At 32.6% G+C, this 25313-nt stretch overlaps 2 protein-coding genes across 2 annotated transcripts; both read right to left on the reverse strand.

Moving 5' to 3' along the window:
• Positions 1–6957: 6957 nt before the first annotated feature.
• On the reverse strand, positions 6958–7568 carry LOC105210415 (U6 snRNA-associated Sm-like protein LSm2). Its single transcript, XM_011181349.3, has 3 exons — positions 7464–7568; positions 7325–7392; positions 6958–7261 (listed from the first exon to the last, which is right to left on the reverse strand). The coding sequence occupies exons 1-3, from the start codon at positions 7464–7466 to the stop codon at positions 7045–7047; spliced, it is 288 nt and encodes a 95-aa protein (XP_011179651.1). The 5' UTR covers positions 7467–7568; the 3' UTR covers positions 6958–7044.
• Positions 7569–10082: 2514 nt separating this feature from the next.
• Positions 10083–23207, reverse strand: LOC105210508 (LIM homeobox transcription factor 1-beta). The gene is made up of 4 exons (XM_029039164.2): positions 22046–23207; positions 11601–11799; positions 10857–11512; positions 10083–10781 (listed from the first exon to the last, which is right to left on the reverse strand). Exons 1-4 carry the CDS (start codon positions 22770–22772, stop codon positions 10534–10536), a joined length of 1830 nt encoding a protein of 609 aa, XP_028894997.2. The 5' UTR covers positions 22773–23207; the 3' UTR covers positions 10083–10533.
• Between the last annotated feature and the right edge of the window lie 2106 nt (positions 23208–25313).

The raw sequence follows: 25313 nt of genomic DNA on the forward strand, positions 1-25313 counted from the left end.
TTCCTTACTTGTTACATACAGGAATTATATACAAATAATTTTAAAAATCTTCTTCTTCTAACAACAATAAGTAAGTCTGAAGTTATGATGACTAATTTTGACCGATTTGATTTTAATAATGCACTGAATATTCTATGTGGATATTGAGACAAATTAAAATCATTCAAAATGAATACATTTATTTGAAATAGAAGAAAAGTCGAATCAGTAATGAAGATAGGAGAAGAAATAGAAGTTATTTCTCAATAAATCCCATAATTCTGCTTTTGCCTACTTGTTTTCATAAATTTCAAAATCTACCTCCTTAAATTGTTACTATTAATATTTTTTAACAGATTAGCTGGGTTTGAAATTATCAAATAATATACAGTGGAACTTCCATAACTCGAACTTCTATAACTCGAAGATCTCCCATAACTCGAACTCTTGAATTGGCAATAGAAGTCAAATTTCATACAAATTTCCTTCCATAAATCGAACTTGTTGACCAGGACATAATACAAAATTTAAAATTTTAATATCAAAGCACAATTTTAAAGAAGTCATTATATTCGTATGGAGGCGAACAAAATAAATGATATTACACTTATAGATTTCATAAATCGTGTAACAAAGGCATGAGATACAGATATCAAGAGCCAAATGATAGCAAAGCGCAACAATCAAAATTGCAGAATACATGATTTAATGTATTTAAATAAAACTTTTTCGAACAAAATTACTAAAACTATTTTACAGCTTTTTGAAAAATTTATGTTTTAATGAAAATTTCTATAACTCGAAGTCTCTCTAACTCGAAGTGTTTTTTGTGGATTATGGTGACTCGAGTTCGAGAAGTTCCACTGTATTATATTTAAAATATTCTCCTAAAATTGCATCCAATTTTAATAGATAACCCTTTGAAGTTTCGCCCTTCAGACCAATGATCACTTTCAATTTAAAACTTTAAACGCGTTTAACTCAAAACTCAGTTTTTTAAGTCTGTGGACACGATTCTCGAGAAAAATAATGTCGTCTAGTCGTTGAATGAAGATTTTTTTATTACAAGCTAATATAATTTGTTTAAAAAAATATGTTTTTTTTGTTTAAATTTTATTTCTTTTCCTTCGTCCAATCCATCCATCCAAATACTTTTGTTTTTAAATGAACCAATAATGAGTTATGATTTTTGAACGTCTGAAACTCATCTAATCCCTTAATTCAAGGTTTATAAGGTTTTTAATTATCATGACCCTGTTTTTTATTTGTATCTATAATTCCTGGCCCTCGCAGCTGTCCAAGTAAGGTCCTTAGTGACCTCTGGTACGATCAGCCCCGTTGCCTAACCACACATACCCGTCAGGTACAAATAGCCGCAACCATTATCGAGCTGAGTTAATTTTGAAAAATCCCTTTTTACATCCGTATAACTAATTCTGAATTTTTAATATACATCTGAATATATACATGAAAGATTTGAGGTTATGGTTATCTCTTCAAGAAAGAATATGTTCATTCGTTACCAAGATCATGTGAAATCAAAGGATCCCTTACATCTTTGCATCTGAAAACTAATCTCTCAGGTTTAGTATACAAAAGTATTTTCGCAGCAGGATTCTAAATTTTGTTATTTGTCTTATATTCAACTTGTTTTTCTTTAATTTTACAAATAATATAATATATGAAAAATCCATTAACATACCTTACATGTTAATATATATTAATCTTGGGTTAATTTTGGTAGTTTTCTGGGTATTCAAAAAGCATTTGCATATGTACATACACACACTGCCAAACTATACCACCTTAGCGCTCAAACTGTTACTCGCAAAACGTAGCTTCATATTGCAGCATATTTAGAAAAACTGTGAAGCGAAATGGCAGCAGCCTGCCAGCAACAAAGCAGGTGACAAAGCAACAACAAGAAGAACATTAAAGCGATCCAGCTCCTATTAGAATTTTCTCCAACCAATAATCACTATGTAACTTAATGCAGACTCACCTTACATGTATTTGATGTTGCAGCTCTTCTGCAAAGAATGATCGCTGCATTAACACACACTATTAGTTGATATTTCTAATAAACACACAATTTAACACATTCGTCCGAAGCTGTTACACCGTTAATCAAAAAACCTATTGAAAAACACACAACCGAGGTTTATATCATATAAAAGCTTGTTCGCGCAGATAGTGCTTTAAGATTCTTCACAAATATCTTCAATTAAAACAATATTATCGGAAATATACGCAATTTTTACAATTTACTTCACACACGACTAGCAAACAAATTCGGAACTGACGCATTCGGAAATGGCGGCGGAAATTTTACAAAACGCAGTGTTACATTTTTACTGAAAATGTGGTATTCACGGTAGATCTTTAGCGTTATTTTTTTAATAAAAATTTTGGGTAATATTTTTAATTTAAAGCACGTAAAATATGTCAAATATTTTTTTGTTAATATTTGTTAATTATATATAACCAATTAAGAGATGATTTGATTTTAAATTTAACTTTTTAAAGATTGAAAGTATGAAATATGACTTCGTTACATTTGCCAACAATTTTAAAAATAATAATTTAATTAAATTTGACAAATCCGTTAAATAATACAGTTTTTTAAATAATATTATTTTTAAATTTATATAAATTTTAAACTATTGTGAATATCACCACTACCAAATTACCCCACAAAAAGTGCGACTCTGTGTCTGTCAAATTTCCGGCGCCATTTGCGCAGTTCCGTAGAGATTTTCGCGTCGTGTGTGTCGAAATTTAAGCAAATTGCGCATATTTTTTGAAAAAGTGATAAAATTGCAAGTTTTTGTGAAAAATCTTGAAGTTAAATATGCGCTAATGTGCAAATAAGTGAAATAAGTGTTAAAATTGTGTGTTGCATTGGCTTTTAGTAGTCAAATGGCTAATTGTAATGAGTGGAAGCTGCGTGCTTGCAGCGTAAAAAGAAGTATGCAAAGGCTTTTGTGTGTTAAAATAGTAAGAATAGGCCCAAGTGGCGCAAGTGTTGTTGCAATTGTAAGCAAGTGGAGTTGCGCAAGCAGAAATGAGTGCAGTGGTAAGTGGATTTACAGTAAAAATGATAATGAGATGTATTTTCAATGGTTAATTCATATATTTTTTCGTTGCGAAGTGCACAGCGCTTTGAGGAACTTGCTTTCAGGAACTTTCTTTGTACTTGCGTAGAGTTAAAAGTAAGTGTGATCTTCTGCATATACACTTCTATTTCTAAGGTGCTGTATAAGCAAGAAATCTCGCATATTTTTTCAGTCAGTTTTACTCGTCTTTAACACACAAATTCCGGTTCCGGCAGGAAGAAAGTTAATATGTTAGTAAGGTTATTACATAATTTCATTATTCTTTTTTCAATTATTACTATAAAATCTATATGTATCACAGCTGGTAGAATCAATTATGTCATTATTTTAGAGGTGTGGGCATATTTTAACGAATTTTAGCTGGCATATTTATTTGAATCTGACACCAAGATCAATATAAGAGTTGGAAAGCGCATAGTTAATCATAGGACGATCAATGCTATTTTGACATTTTTATTGAATATTGGAGTACATTTAAAAGTTGATTTAAATGCAACTATCAATTTACTTAATTATGTATAATAAAACAATTCTTTTTCCACAAATAATTTTTGTTAAAAGTCAAAGTAAATTTAAACAATTTATAAAAATTGTTGTCTATAGTGATAAAGTTAAAAAAAAAATAATAATAAATTAGAAAAGTGAAAAAATTTTAAATATTTGAAATCAAAAAAATTAAATTACATTTTTTTTCATATTATGATTCCTGACTAAAAACAACAATTTTGTCTAATATAAAATTTAGAAAAAAATTAAGAAATATGTACAAAAGTGTAATGTATGTGAATATTTTGCAAATATTGGTTGTGTATTATATTTAAGAGTATAAAAAAAAAAATTAAATTTAAATTTAAATTTAAATCAGAAATACCTCAAATTTCAACTTTAGCTATCAAATAAAGTAATTTGTACGCATTGTGTAGCATAAAATCAAATTTACTGCATTTGTCAGAAATTACAGTTATAAACTTTGTGTAATGCAACTTTTATTACTATTTTGCTCTCTTTGTCATTTAATGACCAACTCAGACGTTCTTTCTAGTTCATTAAGGTCGAACGTGGGTGAGACAATTAAAACAAGATTAAAATTAGAATTAGAATTAAAATTGTTAAAGTATATAACGGTGGTTTGGCATGTACAAATGTATTGTATATTAGCAGCAGTTATATAATTGTGTAATTTAAGTAAGTAGAATTTAAGATTTCAAAAAAAAAAATTATATTTACACTAAAGTTAAAGTAAATTTTTAAAAATAAATAAAATTTATATTTTATTAAAATATTTTGGGGAAATTATTTAGAATTTTAAGGTCTTATAAGTTTTGAATGTTTTGTACTTAAACTTTTTACCTAATTTTTTTATTTTTATTTTTTTAAATTATTTTTCAACACTCATTCAAGGATTATTCGAATAATAATTTTGATCATAATATTTTTTTTTAAATACTACCTACTTTCTTCTAAAAAATTACCAAAAAAAATCATATTAAAGCTATATTTAATGTAGTCTGGAGCCATTTTTATTTGCTACGGATTCATGGTTACGGACCAAGATCAGGTGAGAGTCATAATAAATTTTATTGTAAGGCCACACATTCATGTGCAATTATGCGTTTAAGAAATATTGCAATTTAATTATATGTGTGCACATTCAAGGGTATGCGATTGTTATTGTTATTGCCATTGATATTGATATACTGCGACCACCTTATACGCCTATGTACATATATATATGGGTTTCTCATTTTTAGTATGGGCATTAAAATTTGTTATAACCAACGCCAGATGCGAATTTATTTCACTCGAATAATATTGAAAATAACCATGAATAATATTGCAGCGTTAAAGTTAAAGGAATACGCATTTACATACATACAGACACACATAACATATATACATATGCATGTGTATGCTTTATGTGACGTTTGTAGGTGGTTTGGCGTCTTGCGTCTTGCGATTTATGACTTCCGACTAATGGAGTGCGACCCTTCGCGATGTCAACGGCTGGCGCTTGCTTGCCTCAATGTTTGGTTGGTTGGTTGTGCACTTTGCTTTTTATTTATGCGTTATTTATTTTATTTTATAGCTCCTTCGCCCCCAAAAGGAAACGTCAATGGCAATGGAAATGGCAATAGCAACTTGTTGGCCCTATATCACTGACCTTCTAATGACATTCCTATATGCTCGCCATTTATGGCAATCGTTTTAACGCATGCTTTATTTAACGGTTTTAGATTTGTTTTTTATTGAATGCGTACAACAACAACAACACATCTAGATGAATACATTTGTAAACATAATTCAATTTAACTTACCGCATAGTGAATTACCAACGAATTGTATTAGGGCGGCTTAATTATATACTTGGAGAGGTAAGGTTGTTTTGTTGTTGTTGTAGCGCCAAAAACATTCACCAAATAATTTAGAAGAAAGCTTTTGAGTTGACAACCCTTAGCAGAATATACATAAATATGAGTCCGACACGGCTATGTGAACCTAGTATCGTGAAAAGGCTTAAAAAGTTGTGGATTAGCTTTCTGTATCTGATTATATTTTGGACAAAATTCAAATACAATCAATACAAAATCAAATTTTGTTAATCATACTTTCCTTTATTATTTTTTCATTCATATTCCTTAATTTTATTTTTACTGTTTTTCTGCAAAGATATTTTTAAAAATATCTCCGTCTCTCAAACCCCAATAAAAAATCGAAAAAATATCTGCCCTAGTGCATTAGTACATATATAATTACCCGCTGGTGAAAATATCAAACATTTCCTGTTTCACGCGAGCAGGAAACCTTTATTCGTTTGAAAAGGTAATGGAAATTTAACTATCGACAAGTTTCCTATTTATTGGCCTATATTTTGAGATTTGAGAAAGCTAGAGTACAATACGAAGAAACATATGTTTGTATGTAACGAACTAGAGGCTAAACAACAAAATTTGCAAACCAAACATACATATATATCCAGCAAATTTGTCTGATTACAATTCCTTGAGGGATATTTCCTAAATTTCCTACTACATATAAATATATGTATGTTTGTGCGTGCATGTACGTCTGTTCCGCATATTAATGTTATTAAGTTGATATACAACCATTTTATTTAATTTATTGAATTCGATGTGAAAGGACATGGAATGAAATTACACAATTTTATTTCATTTATTGTTGTGTGACAGTTAAACTTCGTTGATATTACCGCGGGATATGCTAAGTGAGGGAATTATAAGTCACAAATGTACCTACATTACAGTTAGAAGTATACACTTGATGTCTTCATTTACTTATACTAGTATTTGTTCTCATTCCTTTAGCTAAGAATGAGATGAGGGAAATTGAAAATAATATTGATAAAACATTTTTTCAGCTAACTTTGAAAGTCCTGTCATCAATAGATTCCTAGGTTCAACCTTTTTCTAGACACTATTATTTAGAAAATAATCGAAGAGTCTAAGAAATTATCTAGAGCCCTTTAGGAAGCAACAAAATTGTAAAATTTATTAATCACTAACAACTTTCTCTGTGGTATTCCTGCTGAGATAAAACATTTCCCAAATAATTCGAAGGAACGAACGAGCTAGATACAGCCGATTCCGTTTTAGTTGCGTAAATAAGACCGTCGTGGAAAGATGAAGCATTCTGTCATCTCCTTTGTACTTCACTCTCTTACGGTTGCACCCAATACTCATATTTTATATCAGGCGCATAACTCCTAACGAAAGTCATCACTTTCACTTTAAATACAAAATAACGCTTTTGTTAAGCTATCCATAATATTCCATGTAATCTTGTTATTTCGCCATATACACCGCATTTCTACACACACTTTGCACAAAAACAACAATTTAAGGAGTTCAATTACAAAATTATCGACTTTAAATATTATTGACCTGATATTCATATATATGTGTTTATAAACTACATTGGAAATGTATTTGTTTTATCTCGTGCTCACTACAGCCTCTTTACGAGCAGCGTCTTGTAGCAGTTGTGTGTCCACCTCGTCACCTGGCAATTGTACGTACCGCACAACGGAGCCGCGTATGAAACAATTTTTCACAGATAACATATGTGGGTATTTATCAGGGTCCGTCACATTAATATCGGTCAATTTTATATTCAAGTATTGATCCACCGAGTGCAATGTGCCGCATATACTAGAAGTAAAATATTATTGACAAATTGCCGGCAAAATGTGTTTAGTAAATATATGTGCATACCTCAAGTCATTTTTCAGCTCGACCACAACATCCTTGCCCACAAGCGATTTGAAGAAAGAGTAGAATAGCTAATTGGAAAATCATTTATAATAGCTATTTGAACACTTGAAATACATTTATTATTTCAACAAATAATTACCATTTTGCAAAATTATTTAGGCGCTTCAGCTAAAATTAACAACTTAAACGTTTGGTGTAGTAAACAGCTGAGAGTGTTGCCATACGTAGCACGCATGCTTCATAATTCAGCTTTTTACTTTAACAAAGTGGCAAGGCAAGTAATTTACGTTCTACAGTTAATTTACGATATTAGTTAGGTTCCACACCTAAGTGCTGATATTCTGCGCCATCTTTGTGTGAGAAGTTTAATTCGTGTACTGGCTTGATTTCAGTTGTGTTTTCGAATACTTTGGGGCGAACTTCAAAGTTCAGCTTTATAGTAAAGTTTCGCAATCACTCTAAATATTAAAGGGTCTTACAATAGCAATGCTTGCAATAATTTGCTTGTTGTACTATTTTATAGAAAAAGAGATTTCAGCTGCGATTTTTTTTTTAAATAAAGTTAAAATATAAGTGTTGTCCTCTTGATACTGCAGCTTTATCGTGAAAAACGGGGACGAATATAACATCCCATAAATAGATTTTGGAGTGTTCAAGAGACAACGTATATTTTAGCTTTAATAAACTTGAGAAGATCTTAGTTCTCTTGCTATTTAGAATTTCCATTAATTTCAAATAAATTTTTTTTTGTCTGTTAAATAGGCAGTGAAGAAGGAGAGTAGTTCCAAATCCAGAATCTCTTTGTTTTGTCTCTCTATAGTAGCTTCGCAGTATCAGAATTTAGGAACCGACTTGTTTGGGTCTAAGTAATGTTATAAGCTATATATTAGACCAACAAGATGTATAAGTTGTTTTGAGACGAATTTCTTGAAAACATTATTATATGTCCTGTGGTCTCTCTTTTGGAAACTATAATATTTTGTTACCAAGTCAACTTTAGTTAATTTTTCTAGATCATTTTCCAACCCACGAATGAGTTTTGTAGACTATGGACCTTGGCATTTCAATAAGTTGAGGGAGAGTTCTTTCAGGTTTTGGTTAACTTTTGAAATAATAGAAACCGTAGCGACACGACACCGGTAAGGGCAATCTTACTGGAATTTTGCTATCAGGACTACTGGGACTTATGTAGCTACATGTATAAGAAAAACGATGTTGAACTATCACTTTATTCTAAATTCTCAACTTATATGAAGTTAAATCTTAAATACCCTAGAATATACTTCTGCATAGTCTTTTATATGACATCTCATTGATGTTGTTGTGTTAAAGCTAAATAAAGGGGTTTTTTACTAAAAGCGCTACAAATGAAATTCTTTATTCCTGTGAAAGTACATCCGATGTCATTATGTATGGGACTCGATTTCTTTTGCATGGCCACCACTGGCATGCTTGCAGAAATCCAGATGGTTTTCAAGCATGAATCGACCGATACTTCTACAATTTCATGTTCGATATTCGTACGAAGTTCTTCAATCGTCGCTGGCTTGTTGGCATAGACCATAGACTTGACGTAGTCGCACAGTAAATAGTCTAACGATGTCAAATCGCACTAGCGAGGCGGCCAATCGGCTGGGCAATTTCGTAAGATAATACATTCACCAAACTAGGTTTCCAATAAATCAATTGCGACATTCCCTGTGTGGCTTGTGGCGCCATCCTGTTGCAAACACATATTATACAAGTCCATATCATCCAGTTCGGCCCAAAAATACTCGGTTATCATTAAGCGTTAGAGATTCCCATTGACAGTAACATGCCGGTCTGATCATTAGGAAGAAGTACCGCTCAATGACGCCACCGGCCCATAAACCGCACTAAACCGTAATTTTTTCGGGATGCAATGTTGACTCATAGAGTACGTGTGGATTGCTGCCTGACCAATAACCATATTTTGCTTATTGACGAAGCCATTCAGCCAGAAATGAGCCTCATCGCTGAAGATGATTTTTCGATTAAAGTCCTTCTCATTTTCAACTTGATTCAAGACGATTCTAGTGGTCAAGCGGCTTCAGTTCTTGCGTCAATTTGATCTTGTAAGGATGTAGGCCAAGATCTTTTCTCAAAATTCGCCATAACGACGCCGCAGAGATGTCCAACGCTTGAGAACGACGTGTGAGAGACTGATTTGGGGTTTCCTCAATTGTTTCTTTTGCTTTGTCTAACTGGAACGCGAAAATTTTTTACTGTGCCTGTGGATTCAAATTTTTCTGATCTGACTGGACGATTATGACGACCATAAATTGTACGTAGCGGTCTTAAAGTTGAGGCCACTGACTCCGAATTTCGCTAGTAAAATTTAATAACTTCGACTCGTTGTTGGATCGTATATATTTCCATAATGAAGTGACAAACCTTACTGAAGAGAAATGTCAAAAAAGGTTTCGTTTACTGTCCCTATCGGTCTACTTTTGAAAACATCTTTATTTATGGCTTCAAAGTATAGGTGTTTCCGGGGATTAGAAAAGCTCTCCTAACCTCACTTATACTGATGAGAGCTGCGATTCGTTGTAAAGTAAGAATACCTTTTAATATATTAAATATATATTTGAGAGTTCTGCTTCCGTTCAAGAGTCCTTCCGATATCTGGAATTTCTTACCACATACGATCTACCGACAAAATATTTACTACATATAGCATAAACATAGCTGTACTGGTAATAACTTTTAAATTTATTTTATTTTACTTTATAATTTTATTTTGTTTTTAATTTTTTTTTTTTTGTTTTATTTATTTAAAACTAACAATAATAAGATCTGTTTTAGATAAAATTTAAATTTTAAATCACAAATGTTGTTACTACAGGTGTATGCAACATGCCAGAATCTGCCTAATTAATTTGGTTTGTTGGGTATTAACTTAAACATACCGTTGTATGTGTATGTATGTGTGTATGTATGTATGTATGTATAGTACATATAAATAATTAATTGCCTCAGAGTTCTTCTTTTTATCATGATCTTGTTATTGTTTTTGTGTTTTTTCTTTTTTTTTTTGTTATCCTTGGGACGCAAACCCAAAGTCCTCTCAACTTACATACACATACATAATTCCCGCTACGCCCACACAACAACAAATACCGCCTCACTTGACATGTAGCTTAATACTAATAAATTCGTATCCTCTATTCCATAACGGTCAATTTGGTTTATTGCTCTACATTAAAGTAAGAATTCTGCATCAAGTACAGTTTGTCAATCGGATTGACAAGACTCGTGCTGAGATTGGCGATAATGTCGTGTGGATTTGAATGTTGATTACCCGAAGAGCCGGTGGACTGCAGCTCCAGATTGTTGAGTGACAAAGAATCGGTGTCATCGTCCAGTTGATCGAAATTACTGCCGTCCAAAGACAAATCCGAGCTACAGAAGCTATCATTCGAATTATGCGGGTAATCTGTGTGCGGGAGTAGAAAAAGAAAGAGAATAAGTAACGAGAATGTCTACAAATCAAAGAGTGCAAACTACACACCATCAGGCGAGAAGGGCAGATTCGGATTCAGCGGTTGACTGCCGAAACCGCTGTCACCTAAACTCAAATAAGCGCCATCCACACCGGTTATGCCGCATTCCTGCTTTATATCCTTATCGTCCTTACCCATATCCTTCTCATCGCCACTGCGTGAACTCACCGCACCACCATTGCCACCGCCATTTTTCGCTTTCCGCTGTATTTTCTTCATTTTGGCGCGTTGATTCTGAAACCACACCTGCACCACGCGCACCGACAACCCAGTATCCTTCGCCAGCGCTTCGCGCACCTTGCGACACGGTTTAGGCGATTGATCGAAGGACGCTTTGAATTGTTTACGCTGTTGCGATGTCAATATGGTGCGTGGTCGCTTCGGTCCACGTCGTCCATCGCGTGGACGCATCAAATCATCATCGTCCAGTCCGACGAAACCGCAATGTTGTGCGGTCGCCAAATAGAGTTCCTTTTCGAGATCGTGTCGACAGCAGAAAAGTTGACCGTCGCGCAGCAGGAATTGCTCGCCCTTCTGCAGTGGCAGTCGACAGATGTAGCAGATGAAACAAGGCAGGTGGAAAATGAAGGAGGGTATCGGTCGCATGACCATCTCGTGAGGCAGAATCGGGTGACAGCAGCCGGTGCATTTGATGCTGAATAATCTAAAAGTGTAAGAAATTTGAATTTAATTTTACTTTCCGAAATATTTAAAAAATTAAATAATTTAGAGTTTGACTTAATTTTACGTACCGATCGTAATCGAGTTTGCAATAAAGCTTTGAATTGCGCACGTAGCAGGTATTGAATAACTGTATTCCACAATAACAACAAGACAGACAGTGCTCGTGCCAGTTCGATTCGCCAACATTCATGAGATAACGATCGTGTATCTTTTGCCCGCAACCTTCACATATTTCATAATTCTTCTCGCACTTCACATGTCCGACTTCTGGAAATATAACAGATGAAGTGTTCTTATTTAATGTGTATGTACATTTAGTGACGAAAATAGAATAATGAATGTAAGAATTTGAGGTTTGTTCAAGAAGCTCGTGAATTATTCCAATGCGGTATAGTTGAGTCCTATTGTTCTGCAGTTTACTGAAGATATATTTAAGCACTTTTCACTTCTAAAGTCTTACAGATCCGGATTTGGGAAAGTATATGCTACTGAATCCTGCTAAGATCCCTTCAAAGTTCTATCTGCTCATGAATTCAGACTTTCTTAGGATCCTTCATCTCATTTTTAAAACAGCCCGCTTGACCTCTTCGAACCTCTTGACTACTTCAGTGCTGTCTGAGTACTTTATAATAATTGTTGAATTAATTTTTGTCAACTCTAGATCACGAATCTTACTTCGTTCTCTAATCAGCTTATCCTATATACCAACTTATAGTAACTGTTTAGCTTTGGACTATAAAATAGTTTAATATTTCAAGTGCTCTCTGTGGGTTGAATAAATATGGAATAGCGATAAAGTAATATCATAAAGCTAATAAAGATATATATGTATATTTATATACTAAACATATAAATACTTATAAATTGAGATAATACAATATTATTGAATTATAAAAGTAGGACCCTAAGCGAATGTGGAGAAATATATCATTGGATAATTGAAAGTGGAATAAAAAAATAGACTTACATAAATACCTAGAAATATATACAATATCTATACATACATATAAGAATGCTTATTGCTTACATAACACCGATCAAAAAATATATATTTTTTTTGGGGTTTCTGTTGAATTCTGATTGTAGACATTGAAAAACACTTAAATATTAATCTTTAGTTCTTTAAGTTTGTTTTGGGCTGATCTACATCGATAAGTATATTTTAATTTATTTCATAAATCAAAGATGGCAGCACTTTGATTAACCCGAAAGTAAACAGGCACAGTAGTAGTATTAGTCTATTACTCAGTTAAAAAATGGCATCAAAAGTCAGTGTAAAAATTATGTTGATTCATTCTGTTTTATTTGCGGTGAATTTATTAAAGTTAGAAGTAAACAATTTGCTTTATCAACAAATTAGAAGCAAACTTTAACCGGAAAACATTTTTTTTTCCTTATTGTTGTCATAGGAGAAGCTAAAATGTAGATGTCAGACCCAAAAATCGTGTTGACCGGTGTAATCAATATATAAATCTATTAGCTTACGAGTTGGTCGATCCTTTCGCGGCTATTTCATAAGTGATTTGGGTACGTAAATCTATTTATGTATATTTTTATGACGGAACATAGACTTATCATTTGTATTATAAATTAAAAGAGTATCAGATGTTAATATAAATAGTATACATAAGATCTCTTTTTGAACTAGATCAAATCCATCCATCCTCCATAGATTTAAAACAATAAATTATCTATCATAAATTCTATTTGATCGTATTGAAACAACTTTAATGCTTAAGAAAGACAACTTGAGAAATGTTTTCAGTTTCAATTGTAGTATCTTTTCAAAATCGCAATCTTAACAGGAACATATTAAAAATCTCATTCAATAAACCAATCTGCGAATTTTATGAACCCTTTGCTTTTCCGATTCATTTGACAATAATTGTTTCAGAAGTGATTTGGAATTTTCCAGAATAAAATATTGATCCTTTTATATTTAATTGTACTAAAATATTTGGTCTAAGCTAAAAAAAATAGTTGTGTTAATTTTCATTATCTCTTTACTATTCGATAAACCTTGTTCCAGAATTGTTCCGAGTTTTTGAAACTGTCATTGACATTTTCTTACGGATTTTTTCACTTTTTTTATTTCATCGAAACCTTAGCTCTTTGAGGAATTTGGATCTTCTTCTACCATTGGAGCACTTTTTCAACCTTTATTTAATAGGGAGAAATGAAAATTACGCTGAACAAAAGGACAAATTGGTTACGTAATTGTTAAGTTTGTATTTTATTTGAAGCTATCTTCGGGCAAATTCAGTATTTTCTCATCAAAGCACCCTCGCATCGGTCAAATAGTTATTGATTTGAACCTTTCTATGTTCATCTAAAAAATTCTACATCTAAACTAATTGTTACTAGACCATATTAATTGTTGGGTTTTTCAGTTCCTTGGTCTCTGTTATATAACTTTACTCATTATTCCATATTTCAAAGACAAATTACAAAATATTTCACTTTAAAAATTGATGGATCCACAGTATTTAAAAATAATTTAAGCCATTATTTAAATCTGCTCAAGTTGAGAATATGAAATGAGGTTTTTTGAGCCAATATTTGAAATTGTAAAACTTCCTTCATAGAATTGAGTGTTGTTAGACGTGATTAATAATTTTCCAAATTTTTTTAAAACACATTTTTAAAATTTTTGGTGTACATGAGTTTTTTGTTATAAAAAATTATTGATTCCAGTATTTTTTAAAAACCCATTCAGAAATCTAACCTAAAAACTACTAGGCATATTCATTCTCATTTAATCGTGTATATGTATAATGTATTGCTGTTATTACTCCAATATATGTATATGCATTTCTATATCTCTAATCACAATATTTTCGAAATACATACATACACAATTCAGAATTCACACGAACTGAATGTGGGGACATTCAAGCATTCTTCTACAAATATACACACACACATGCACACGCACGTGAGTAACTGGGCGCTATTATCCATCCATTGGAGCGCTTTTCGATTTTTTGTTGCGTGTCAAATGTTGAAAATTGTATCCAATATCTGCCAACGAGCGCCTATTTAGAGACACATTAGCTGTTTGATAACAGGTTATCTGCGTTATTCGAACACAAATAATAAAAACATAAAATGCGAACAAAACAAAAGGGAAACAAAATAAATACTGTCGATTGACAGCATGACAGTTAGGCACTCGAATTATGATAAATTGCTTATCTATGCATAATTTCACTGGCACTAGGGACAAACGATGATAATAGCTGGCTGATGAGTATGATTTCAAAAATACTATAGTCAATTCAAATATGTTACAAACAAGCTAATATATCCTTGCTTTACGTATGTATGTTTGTTTGTATCGCACCAACTTGACTGCTGTTTAATAAATGATATTTGGCGTTACGTGTGTATGGCATATATTGTGTAACTATATGACAATTCTACTATACAACAAGTACTACAATTGTTACTAGTAAGGTTATTCGACAAATATCTCATTCCACGCAATTTGGTACAATTTTCTATATTTCTTTTACATTATCTGTTTTCGATTTGCCAAATTTTTAGAGAGTGGTTAATCGTATATGGTGTCACAATGGGCTTCCAAAAGGCCTAGGTGTGTTGTTTTGACAACCACATAACCTAACCTAATCGTATATGCAACTGGTATAAAATAATTGTTTTAAATTATTACATGGTTTCAAATAATCGATATATTTAGGGTCTTATTAAATTCTACAATAATTCTATTATGGTCTGAAGAAGAAAACCCTTTTTTCTGAAAACACCAAAGTCGGTTGTCAATTTTTTTTCGAGAAATACTCAACCAATCTTGCTGATATGTTAGACAGATCTACTAGATACAATTTACAAGGATTTGGACGAAGGTCTTTCAATTACATTTCTTTACAAAAATTGGGTAAAATTTTAAACCAATTTTTTGTCGTAAAACCATCTATCGAAAATCCAATTTTCAGATTTTCACTTCGTTGAAGTTCTAATTTAAGCCCTAACTAAAGACATATATTTATTTTAAAATAAAAATTATTGAAAATAGACTGTTTTAAGCATGACGAATTTCTTAAAGTCTTCAAATCCTATGAACAAGTATAACTTGAGGGGGTATTCTGGTCTAGGATTTTGAAAAAATCGATTTTTTTCATATTTTGAAAGTTTAGACTTTCAATAATATGAACTTGGTAGAATTTTTCGGAGATACAGCCAATTTTGTGACGTGGGGTCCGAGCCGGCCGAGCGGTCTCCTAAACTTTAAACGCGTTTTTCTCGAAACTACTTTTTTTGAGGTGGTTGACATGATATCTCAAGTTCTATTGAACCAATTCCTTTGAAATTTGGTATATATCTTCTTTATACAAAGCTTTATCGTGTCTGCCTTGGATTTCCAAATTTTTTTTCAAGTCGACGCCATTTTGTTATTTTTTTTTTTTGAAAATGATCAACCCGATAACGACATCCTTGCTAATGAAGAATATTCTTGTTTTTTTGTGTTTTAGCTCTCTACTAGGGTTGAAATCACGTCAATCAGGACGCACCGTTTTTTTTTTTTTGAAGCCCCCACTCCACCGGCCAGTATCTCGACGAATTTTGGTTTTTTTTCTCGAAAATTTTTTTTATATTATTAAATTGTCAATAAAAAAACATATAAAAAAATGGATAGTAAAAATGTTTTTCATTTTTTTATCTTAGTTTAAAAAATGCCAAAAATTCATGCGACTAGACCAGAATACCCCTTTAAGCAATATGGGACGGCCCGTTATTTAGTGATTTTTTTAGAACTTTTTCTGCGACCAATAAACAGATAGAGCTTTAAGTTTATTATCAGTTTTTAACATATATTTCGACAGTATAAATATAAATTTGAGGCTAAAAATATTGTGTAGAGCATGAGTTACAACGTTCTGAACACCTCCGTCTTTAAAAAATGGGATCGCACTTCCTCCACGATTTCGGCTGATTGGCTTATCGGAAACAAAAATGTTAGCGGCGTTTAAATCTGTAAGCTCAAATGTATGGAACGCATTACGATCAAGTGAATAGACCAAAAATTGGATTTTTGCATTTTTTTTCTAGTTTTTTGATATAAAAAAGTTTTTGGAATTTTAGATTAATAATAGAGAAATGTGCTGATTGTACCCAACAAATTTCAACTCATTCGGTCAAGCCGTTTTTGAAATACGATGGAGGAAAGTTTGAAAAACACAGTTCTGAGAAGTGCCTAGTCAGCGTTTCGGACAGTTCCTTCTTCTAACTGCTATATCTTTAAAACTACTTGGAATTTCTAAAAATCACTTTACTACCGTTTTCTAGACATGTGTCTATCACATGGGATGACCCTTTAAAGCAAGAGAGGTTAAAAACTTCTACTTTGGCTGCCCCTTCGTCGGAAAAAATAGTAAGGGTCTCTGTAATCTACATCTAATATAATATTATGTATGTCCTACCCAATGTAAGTCTGGCAATTCCAGTAGAATTTTGGTCGAGGTATTTTTTTCTATTAATTGCATTTGAAAATTACTTTGTTCCTACATTCAATTTAGATAAATAAGTCGATTATTCTTGATTAGTATTCAGATATAAAAACGAATTATGTGGTTAGAATGGATCCGTACGATGTAAAAATAACTTCCGATAGAAAACTAGAAACATGCCGTCGGCCATTTTTTCTAAGCGAATTCAGAAATTCTGAATAAAAATAAAAAAAAAACATGGAATAAAATTACTTTTAAGGTAAGTGAGGTTATGTCGCTATGTTTAATCTTAGAGATCACAATGAAGTCAAACGAAATTATTCAAATAAGATAGCATATAATAAAGTGTTTTTTAAACATGTAATTTTCATTGAGAGTTTTTTCGAGTTGGTCTTTTTGACATCCATACTGTATTAACACTCAGTTTGGTTTTTCATTTCATAGTGAACAGACTTACTTCGGAACAACCTTCATTGATCATATACGACCCCACTTACTGCAAAAAGTCGTCGAAAATTGGACCTCTCGTCATTGAATTTATTCGAGCCATTCGCAGCGGTCAAAGTTAACTAAGGATTTTAAACGACTGGATGCGATTCGTCCGAAGGCTGTGTAAAGTAAGATAAGTATTTAAGGCTTAACCTCATGATAACTCAAAGGGTCTAGATCAATTAAAATTAATAAACATACCAGTGTCGAAAGCTTCAACTCAGTTTTTGATTTTGATACTCTTCTATATCATCCTTGAACAAAATGAATTCGAAATCGAATCATATTATTATAACAGTCAAAATACTTGTCCAAGTTTCTAAAGATTTAAAACATAAATTTCAATTTGTCAATTGAACTCAATTCAGTCGCATTAGAACTGCTGCAGTGAACTCCAACCAAAATTACACCGAAAATTACTTGAGCCTCATTTAGTTCTGTGGCCATCAGCGGTTTGGGGGGCGTACAAAACATTTCAACAATTGTAGCCTAGCCATTGGAAGGCTTTAGACGAACGCCCACAAGGCAGCGTTGTATTTGGCGATGGCTTGACGCTTGCATGTGCACACATGTCAACATGAATATTTGTGGTTAAGCGCAGCGCTGTGACATACCGTTGAGCCAAAGTGCAGTGAAAGCACACTCCTGCACATACAGACACACATACATATACATATGTCAAATAACACATATATACTAAATAATATGCATTTAAATGAGCGCGCTTGTACAATATTTACTAGCTGAGACATGCATTTCTCTAATACAAGTACGTGTGCATTAGTATTTAGTAGACTTGAGGCGTTTCTCCAACATTCTCGCATTGTTTGCGAATTTTGCAAAATTCTAGGAGTTTATGCGCATGAAATTTAGTAAGAAAAATGTGTGTTTATTTCAAAAATTCGAAGTGGCATTTGTTATCAACCCAAGTAGTGAATGGTTGTATATCTATATGCCTGTATGAGTGTGTGTGTGTATGAAGAATTTGCAGTGCTTGAAATGTGCACGAAATGGCGCTTCATGTTGTTGGCTTAAGCTGAAGCAGGTGTGAGAGTGTGCGTGTGTGTGTGTGTGTGCGCTGTTGGACGCATGCAAATTTTTAGTGGCCATCCAATCGCATCCAGTCGTTATGTAATTGGTGTGTTGTGCGCTTTTCAGGTTCATTGCCGGCATAATTTCGTGGTCAACTTACGTGCATTGCATACCAAACGAACAAGCGGCGCCAAATGCACCTACACAAACACACACACACGCTCAAATACATATATTTATAGACAAAAAGACAGAAATAGTGTAGCATACTCGTAGGAGCGTGGGCTTATGCGTATGCTATGTGTGTGCTTTAGGGATACCTTAAAATAGTCGACTACAATTTGTCGAGCGTGTTTTTGTTGTTTGGCTTTTATTTTTTCTTGGAATAAATAAATAAATGTAGTTGTATAAATAAATAATTGTTAAGTTGAGTAAATTGCAGACTAGGTTAAAAGCAGATTAGAGACTGTGTGCGCTTAAACATTTTCATTTATACAAATATTTATTTGGAGTCTGAGTTTAAAGCTATATTTTGACAAAAATAATTGAGACACATTTAAGTGTTTATTGCAGAAGAATTCACAATTTTCACACTCTACGAATCAACAAGGAATTTATTTTCATATATGTATAAAGAAACTCAGTTGTTCTGACGAAATATTTTAAATTTAATTAAACACTAAACTTTGCTGACTTAAATGCATAATTATATTTAGCGAAAAAATTTACATAAATTCATTAAACAATAAAATGATATTAAAAAACGAAAATAAATGTTTACTGAGTTGTCACAAATTACAAAATTCTTGAAATCAAATTTAAGGATTAAATAAAATTAACTTTCAAAAAGTTGCAATAAGAAATTTAAAAATCTGCAAGTTAAGGGCTTAGCTGGGTTTCAGACGTTCAAAAAAGTGGTATTTTTAAATTTTTTTAATATATAAACTCAAATATTTTTTTAAACAATTCGGAATATCAAAGATACAAATTTAGAAATTATTTTATGAAATTTTTATTCAAAAATCCGAAAACTTAGCCAAACTCAACTCCTTTGACGTCTAAAAAATGCTCTTGTCGTGGACAGCTTAACTGTATTAGTTCATCCAAATTCGAAAAAACAACAAATTTTTAATAAATCTCATTATTGGACGAAGGAAATAAGAAAATTTGAACCAAATATCATTTTAAATTTTCGAGAAATTTACTTAAAAAATTCAGTTTTGAGATGGGCGGAGCTTTCAAAAGGACTATACCTTAGAATTTTACTCGGATCGATTTTAAATTTTATGAGAATATCTTAAACATATTAATAAGAACAAACAAAATTTTTTTTTATAATTTCTAAACCCACATACCATTTAAAATAATGTAGATTTGAGTCTTATAAAACATTTGCACATTTTTAAGACAATAATACAAAAAAATGATTTTATTTAAAGGACTGCAGTGGAACTTCTCTAACTCGAATCACCATAATCCACAAAAAAACTTCGAGTTAGAGAGACTTCGAGTTATAGAAATTTTCATTAAAACATACATTTTCCAAAAAGGTATAAAATATAGATTTACCCACAGTTTTAGTTATTTACTTCGCAAAAAGTTTTATATCAATACATTAAAACGTGTATTCTGTAATTTTGTTTGTTGCGCTTTGCTATTGTTCGGCTCTTGATGTATGTATCTTATGCGTTTGTTACACGATTTATGAAATCTATAAGGGTAATATCATATTTTTTGTTCGCCTTCATGCGATATAGAGGACTCGTTTAAAATTCTGCCTCGATAGTAAAATTTGAAATTTTGTATTATGTCCTGGTTGAAATAATCGATTTATGGAACGATTATGAAATTTGACTTTTATTGCCAATTTAAGAGTTTGAGTTATGGAGAACTTCGTCTTATAGAAGTTTGAGTTATGGAAGCAAATTTTTATGAAATTTGATTTCTAAACGCTATTGCCAATCCAAATGTTTGAGTTATGGAGATCTTCGACTTATAGAAGCTCGAGTAATGAAAGTTCCACTATATATACATTCTTCAAGTAAAAATTTAAATAAAAATACTGCTGTATATTTTGAAGTTTTAGCAAAACCCGTCGTGCCAAACGCAACCAAAATTTGACTTCCCCTATTCCTATCGTTTTCCTAATTCTCTTTTTTTCGCACATAAAAATAATTTGAAAAATTTTTCCATCTTAATTTTTTTGAGGAATTAAACCTTGTTGTATATAAGGAGAATTGAAAAAAAATAATATAATAAAATTTCCAATAAGTAGAATTAAATAGTCATGTTTATTTCAGCTGTATTTAGCAGTGCTTGGGTCCTGAATAAATTAATTTATAAATTAATTTACTCTCTGCAGATTTGTGCACCAATAATCCTATCGCCATTCTCTATTAATTTTAATGACCGAAAAATTTAAACCATACAACACTATATATAATTTCATTATTTGTAGAATATAAAACTTATCTTAGGTACTTAGGGAACAAAAGTAAGTATCTTTTAATCTTTTATGTAAAAAAAAAATATTTTTTAAAATAAAATATAAAACTTTTCCCACACTCAAAAAATTTCGGTTTTTACCTCCATTGCTTTGAATTTTTATTGCAACTTCTAAGCATTCGTTTTTTTTTTAAATCGTAAACATGAAAACAATTTTTTAAACGTCCTATTTTCACTAAACATTCCATTCCGCTTTTACTTTATACAATAAAATAATCAAGGACGTCGATTTTAATATTTTTTTAGTTTCCAAAAATTGCAGTTCGGCACACAAATTCTATTTTGAAGCAGAAATGTTTAAAGGCTTAAATGTGACGAATTACTAAAAACTATTTTCAATTAGAAATAATATTAAATGAAACTGCAATATTACAAATCAAGCATTTACCAAAAATTTGTGGTTTAAAAAAAGAAAAAGTCACACGGAGTTGTGACTGGCGAAAATGGAGGGTGGGACATCGCTATGGTATTGGTTTTGGCCAAAAACGTTGGCCCGGTTGACTTATTGAACTTAAATACTTTTCTTTTATAAAATAATAAAAAACACTATAAAAAGATTTGGGCAAATCCCTATTATTTATAAATATATTTTATTTAAATATAAATTTTCACTTAAAATTTTTTTGAAATCGCCTCATGAAAAATTAAAATCAATCACAGCTCCTTGCAAAAATTAAGCGTCACCTCATACAAATAAATCCACGACTGCCCTACATCGTTGAGATAATTAACACAATCACATCTGTGTGTCTATGAGAGCAATTTTAACCTTGACTATTTTTAAAGTATCCAAAAGCTATTCTCCACATTTTACCGCAATTTCCACGAAGTTACACACCTGTAAGCACGGAGCCTAATGGAGCGAATGGGTCAAGTTACATGCGATGCATGTCTCGGCGTTCGATAATTGCCTAAAACCCTTGCCATTAACACTTTTCACACTTTTCTTTCATTTTGTTGCTGTTGTTGCGTAAAATTATTCAAAACTTTTCGAAAACGCTTATTTATTATACTCGTACCTGTACGACCATTACAGCCCGCCGATAGCTCAGACAGCGTTGCCGTCGTCGTCGCCGTCGCCGATGCCGTCGGTAATAAAGCGGCCGGTGTTGGAGCCATAAGGGACGCTGCTGACACCGTCATTAAGGATGACGACGATGAAGGTGATGACGAACACGATGTTGAAATTGAAGTGGGTATCATTAAAATGTGTGCCGTGGAGGTGGCGGCGGGACACGCGGGTTGGGATGTTGCAAGTGTTGCAGTGGAATTGACTTCAGGGGCTACCGCAGTGGGTTTTTCGCTTGCGGCTGTATTAAAAGCCTTCGGTGACGTGGAGGCGGACGCGGAGATGGCTGCTGCAGTTGCGGAAACGGTTGTCGAAGTTGTTGCCGACGTAGAAGTGGCCGCTGTTGTTGGTGTACTGCTGTTGCTGCGATTAAGTGGAGCGCATGTTGCATGCGTCGGTGAGGCAGTCAATTGTTTTTGTTGTTGTTGCTGGAGATGTTGTTGTTGTTGTTGTTGTAGCTGATGTTGTTGATATTGCTGTTGCTGATGCTGCTGCTGCTGCTGCTGTTGTTGTCCACAATTGTTACTATTATTTAATACAGTTGCATTAATTGCTGCTGTGCCGACCGAATTGGGGGCATTATTAAATGTACGCGTACCGCCATGATTCTGATGATGGTGTGAATAAAAGCCAGCGCCACGACTTAAGTTTGTGGGCATTGGATAGAATTCAAGCATTGTCTATCGGCGTTTGGCAACTTGGGTTTTCCCGATTAAGACACCGTTAAGTCTTATGTGCGCGCAAATTTTTTTTCAAACACTTTTTTGTATTTTTATTCGTTGTAATCATGCACTGTTCACACGCTTTTAAGCTTGTTTTATGCAAAAAGCTTGAACTTTCACACACATTTTGCACTTTCACAGCGGACACGACAGCGTTTTAACACTCACTTTCTTTGTATGTATGTATTTATTTCTTATTATAAATATTTTAATTTTTTACTTTTAAGCCCACATCAGTTATTTATTTATTTATATTTTTTATATATATATGTACTATATACCGTTACTTAACGTTTAACTCGCATGCACAACCGTCAACGTTCGCTGTCAGTTCACATGTGAATTTGCAGACGATGAAATCATAACATTTCACTGCCAACACCGACCGATCATCGACAAACATACATATCATATAATACCAAAGTCGGCCGTTCGACTCTCTTTTAGGGCGCCCATTGGCATTGTCAGCGCTGAGTATTCCGCAGCGTGCGGCAGCATGCGAAAAAAGGCGATTTATAGCGCTTCAACCCTTCGTACGCGTCCGTTCCGTGTGTTTACAAGTCGTTCAAGTAACAATAATATTCCCACAACAATAACACGTGAACTGCGATAAACACAGACTAGAGCAACCACCACCGAATGGGACGCATACGCAGTCGTGTAGGGTTTCCACAATTTCTCCATGAATTCGCTTAATTTTTTTTTTAAGATAAATATTATATTTTAGTATATGATCAGTGTTAAAGCTGTGATTGCGTTAGTAGGCTGCGTGGCATATGATGACTCATGGACTATTGAGTACTCAAAGTATTTAACATTTAAAGTTCGTGTTTCACGTGTTAGAGTAGTGAATCCATTTGGAGACCTAAGGTTTTTTTGATTGGAACATCTTGATCTCAAGGATAATGATTCTTGAGTTTAACTAGTTCTGTCAAATTCTTCAACTGAATGTTTGAAAATGTTTTTCGAGAGTCAATATAAGATTATAGCGCTCAATATAAATATTTTCTGACACAAAAGTATATAAAAATGATTCTCAGATTTCGTTAAAAGGTGTTCCAGACATTAGAATATTACATATGAAGCTATAGTCCATTAGAGAAGCAGAGACAATTTATTACAACTCTAACATTCCCAGGAGACACGGGTCTGAGCAACCGAAATGGGCTCGGAGTTGTATCCAGCAAAGAATTGTCAATCCTGACTATCAACTCAGCAGATTTGGTCCAAATTACATTATATATTTTTAGATTTTTAGTGCTTGGTAATTAGAAAAGCCTTAAAACAGTAAAAGAAAGTGTGACGTCAGCAAAACAATAAAAATTGTCAAATTATATCCAAAAATATTGTTCACCTCTATTTATTTTTGAAATTATTTGTATCTTCTCTGTCTTAGGTTGGATTTTTTAAGCGGTTGAAAGTATGAATTCTAATTTTTTTGAATAAATCTAACCTTAAATTATTTTATTTTAATAAGAAAATGACAACATTGTTGAATATGATTTATCATTTGAGTAGTTGAATTCTAAAAAGCTTCAAAAAACCGTTATTTTTTATCAGTGCCACTTTTATTCGATTTCCACAAATAATTTTTTTCTTCAGTCAATTTCTTCGTTCTTAAGAGGTTTAAGCACTTTTTTGTGACCAACTACTTTACTGTTAATCAGTAAAAATAATTGAAAAAAAAAATCGTAAAAATGTAACACAAAAAAATGTTACTCTTCTCTCGATTAATAAACCTTTTCCAATCATTTTTAAATTTAATTATATTATAATTTAAATATACTATTTTTTTTTTAGTATAATAATATTTAATTAATATTATTTTAAATTTAATAATACATATTATTATTATTTAATTAAAATTATTTTTGATAATTTTTCTATTTTATTAAAAATTTGTACTTACAATAAATAAACATAAAAACTCTATAAACAAATCATTAATAATAACAACAACAATTCGCAAACTTGGCAACCTTACCTCACCAATGCGATAACACTAACTTAGTAGGGGTTGTAAGTTTAAGCCAAACAACGCGCATGACCTAATGATTATTATTACTCAACTTCAGCTACAGGCAACCCTCAACGGAGCAACGGTGAAGCATACACTGTCACTTAAACACATACACACTCACATACAAGCACTCATAAGCCGGTGTGTATGTCTCTGCTCGAAGAAAATTACTCATGCTCGATGAAATTTTCCTTGTGTGCAATGGAGAGGAGGTCACATCCCACATGGGCGCTGATTGGCTGAAGCTTCTCCGCATTGTCATGCAATTTTGCTGAGAGCAGAGAATCGATTTGCTGAGACTGTAGGGACATTTCGTTTAACGCTTTTGTTAACGGCACTTCCAAGAGGGGAAACATCGCTGTAAAGTTGGCACCAAATTCAAAACGAACTTTTTCTCTTTTCCATAATAATATATTTGTATTTGTATTTGTTGTGTTTTTGTTTTTGCTCTTGGCTGTCGCAACAAAAGTGCTTTG

The sequence above is a fragment of the Zeugodacus cucurbitae genome, chromosome 4 (assembly GCF_028554725.1).
Source record: "Zeugodacus cucurbitae isolate PBARC_wt_2022May chromosome 4, idZeuCucr1.2, whole genome shotgun sequence".
Classification (NCBI taxonomy): domain Eukaryota; kingdom Metazoa; phylum Arthropoda; class Insecta; order Diptera; family Tephritidae; genus Zeugodacus; species Zeugodacus cucurbitae.

Excerpts from the sequence above, each read along its gene's own strand:
- LOC105210415 (XM_011181349.3), bottom strand. Across the intron at positions 7,262-7,324 it reads GAGCTGAAAAATGACTTGAG|TATATGCGGCACATTGCACT; the intron begins GTATGCACATAT and ends TTTTACTTCTAG.
- LOC105210508 (XM_029039164.2), bottom strand. The coding sequence starts at position 22,772 with ATGCTTGAATTCTATCCAATGCCCACAAACTTAAGTCGTGGCGCTGGC. Across the intron at positions 11,513-11,600 it reads TGCAAACTCGATTACGATCG|ATTATTCAGCATCAAATGCA; the intron begins GTACGTAAAATT and ends TTACACTTTTAG. Across the intron at positions 10,782-10,856 it reads TCTGCCCTTCTCGCCTGATG|ATTACCCGCATAATTCGAAT; the intron begins GTGTGTAGTTTG and ends TCCCGCACACAG.